At 42.4% G+C, this 2449-nt stretch overlaps 1 protein-coding gene across 1 annotated transcript in view; it reads right to left on the bottom strand.

Annotated features, from left to right (window-relative positions):
* The window catches only part of LOC138019921 (52 kDa repressor of the inhibitor of the protein kinase-like), a 2973-nt gene extending 1805 nt beyond the window's left edge, over positions 1-1168 (bottom strand). The window contains exon 1 of the mRNA XM_068866895.1: positions 1-1168. This exon is cut by the window's left edge and continues 919 nt beyond it. Within this exon, the coding sequence (XP_068722996.1) occupies positions 1-910 (910 nt within the window). The 5' untranslated portion in view covers positions 911-1168.
* Positions 1169-2449: the final 1281 nt, after the last annotated feature.

Genomic DNA, 2449 nt, shown 5'->3' with positions numbered 1-2449 from the left:
GGGAATATTTAAAGAAAATACCAACTGATTTTAGCGTGCACACCATGTTGTAGATCTCTGGTACCTTTGATGCGTGCGATAGAGCCAAATTCAGTTCGTGGCTGGCACAATGAAAGCAAAGTGCTCGGGGAGACACGTCTTGAAAATTCTTGGCACACCCATTCTGGCATCCTGCCATGTTACCAGCCCCATCATAAGTCTGAGCTCTGCACATTTTAAGATCCAGCTGCAGGTTAGTCAGTGCGTGCACAATGGCGTTACATATGGCTTCTCCAGTGCAGCTCTCACACTCGATGTATTCTACCAATCTCTCAATAGGCTCACCGTCATGTAGGTACCGCACAACAAGACCAAGTTGCTCCCAGTTGGCAGTGTCCGTCACTTCGTCTGCCCCGATTCCAAAGAAACCTCCGCCATCCTTCACCTCCTTAACAATCACTTCCTGGATGTACGTCTTGATACACTGCAACAACTCATTCTGAGATGTCTTGGAGATATACGTGGCATTGCGGTCACATGATTTCAGGTGATCACGAAGCTCGTTGTCACCGGCATCGACTCGTAGATTAAGTAAGGCCTTGAAATTTCCCTGGTTGAGAGATTCTGATTCGGCCTCATCTCTGTGGCCTCTCAGCCCTATGCCCTGTCGCCCACACAGCTCTATGCACTTGATGATGGAAGTCAGGAAAAGCCTGTTTTTTGCAATCTGTGCCTCCCCTTCTAATGAAAGTCTGTTCTGAATGATCAGCGAGGGGTTGCTCATCATCTTCATAAAGTCGTCCATCTTTGCCTTTGAATCACGGTGGTACTGATGAGTGATGTGTTTGCTAAAATCAGTCCTGGCATCTTTCCAGTTACGGTAGGGAGCTGTGATTAGGTATTTTGCCTTGGTCCCATGGTGGGCTGGCATAGGGAAAAGAACACAACACAAACAAAAAAGTCCATCTCTTGGCTTTGAGTAGTACAAGGTATCGTACTTTTCCAACCAGTCTCTGGAACAGTACCGCTGTTTTACACCTCCCTTTTCACTGCTATCCTTGTACTGTTTTGGGGGAAACTTGAAGTCAGCCTCAGGTTGCCGATTCTTGATAAGCTTCAGTTTCTTTTCTGCAGTGATTTCTTGGTTAGGCAGGCCGATTACGTTAATTATATCTAGAGGTTGTGTGTCCTCCTTCTGCCGTCAGAGATTTGAACGGTGGCAACACCTCACATGCACTTTCAACAGCATTCACCCGGTGATCTGCTTTGGCCATGGTGACGTCTGGCTCTATGTTGCCGCTGTCAGCTGTAACCGGCGTTGCGCATTTTCTCTTGTTTGTTGTAGAGCCGAAGAATTTAAGTATGCTTGACTGTTGTCCGGGATCCGGTCGTTTTCTCGAATCACCAGATGCCATTACTGAATTCGATTCTGTAAAGAAACAGCATGATAAAGCTTTTCTAACTTGGCGCTACTATTGTATTAAAGGGGCGACAAATTACTTTTTTCGAAAATGTTTTAAAATTTGTTTTGAAAAATGTAGATGGGAAGGAGCGTTGCGTGATGAGACTGTCTTTGCAATAAAAATAAATGTTTTCATAACGGAGAAAGATCATGCATCGTGGAATGAAGACAATGGGCGGATAATCCGTCCAGACGAATTTTGCGTCTGTTATGTTATCCGTGTAAAGACGGAACGAAGTACGAGACGAACAACATCTCTATACACACAAACGGATTATGCGTCTGGACGAACTATCTTCTGTAGTGCGTCGTTCAAGACGCACTACAGAAGATAGTTCGCCCAAACGCATAATCTGTCTCGTGAACGTCTTTATACTAAGACGCATAACCAGACGAACTACAAATCTTTGCACATGTTTGTTCCAAACGAATTATCCGTCTCTAGTATAAAAATGGCCATTTTAACTCTCAGACTAATAATTTGAACGCATATTTTAAAAGCAAAACATTACAATAATTCTAAGAAACGAATAAACTAAAAACTTACCAATATTCCTCTGATCCGGTGGAAACGAAGAAATCCACAATCAAAGCACAGTACGGTGATAGGTAATCAGAAAGTACACAAACAAATTAACGAAGAATTGAAAAGTACAGAGTAAACCACGTGGAGATTGTTTAGCTAGTAGCAAGTAGATTGAAATCTGATATCTGAAATCTGATATCCTTTAAAAACTATAACCACAAGATGAGGCGACAGAGCTGCAAAGCTTTACGTATTTCCGTTATTACGGAAATACATTTCACAATGTTATTCTCATTGTACCTAACCAAAATATATATAATTCTATATATAGACATTAAGATTTTACATGCTTTAGCTAAAAAAAATCAAAAGCTCGAACAGACTGCTTACAAAATCATAAAATTATTGTATATTTTGACAAAAAAAAAATCTCCGACGAACTGAAAGGGGGGGCCGCGGCCCGCTCGGCCCCCCACCCTAAA

The sequence above is a fragment of the Montipora capricornis genome, chromosome 10 (assembly GCF_036669925.1).
Source record: "Montipora capricornis isolate CH-2021 chromosome 10, ASM3666992v2, whole genome shotgun sequence".
NCBI lineage: Eukaryota > Metazoa > Cnidaria > Anthozoa > Scleractinia > Acroporidae > Montipora > Montipora capricornis.
This window is presented reverse-complemented; position numbering and strand designations above follow the sequence as displayed.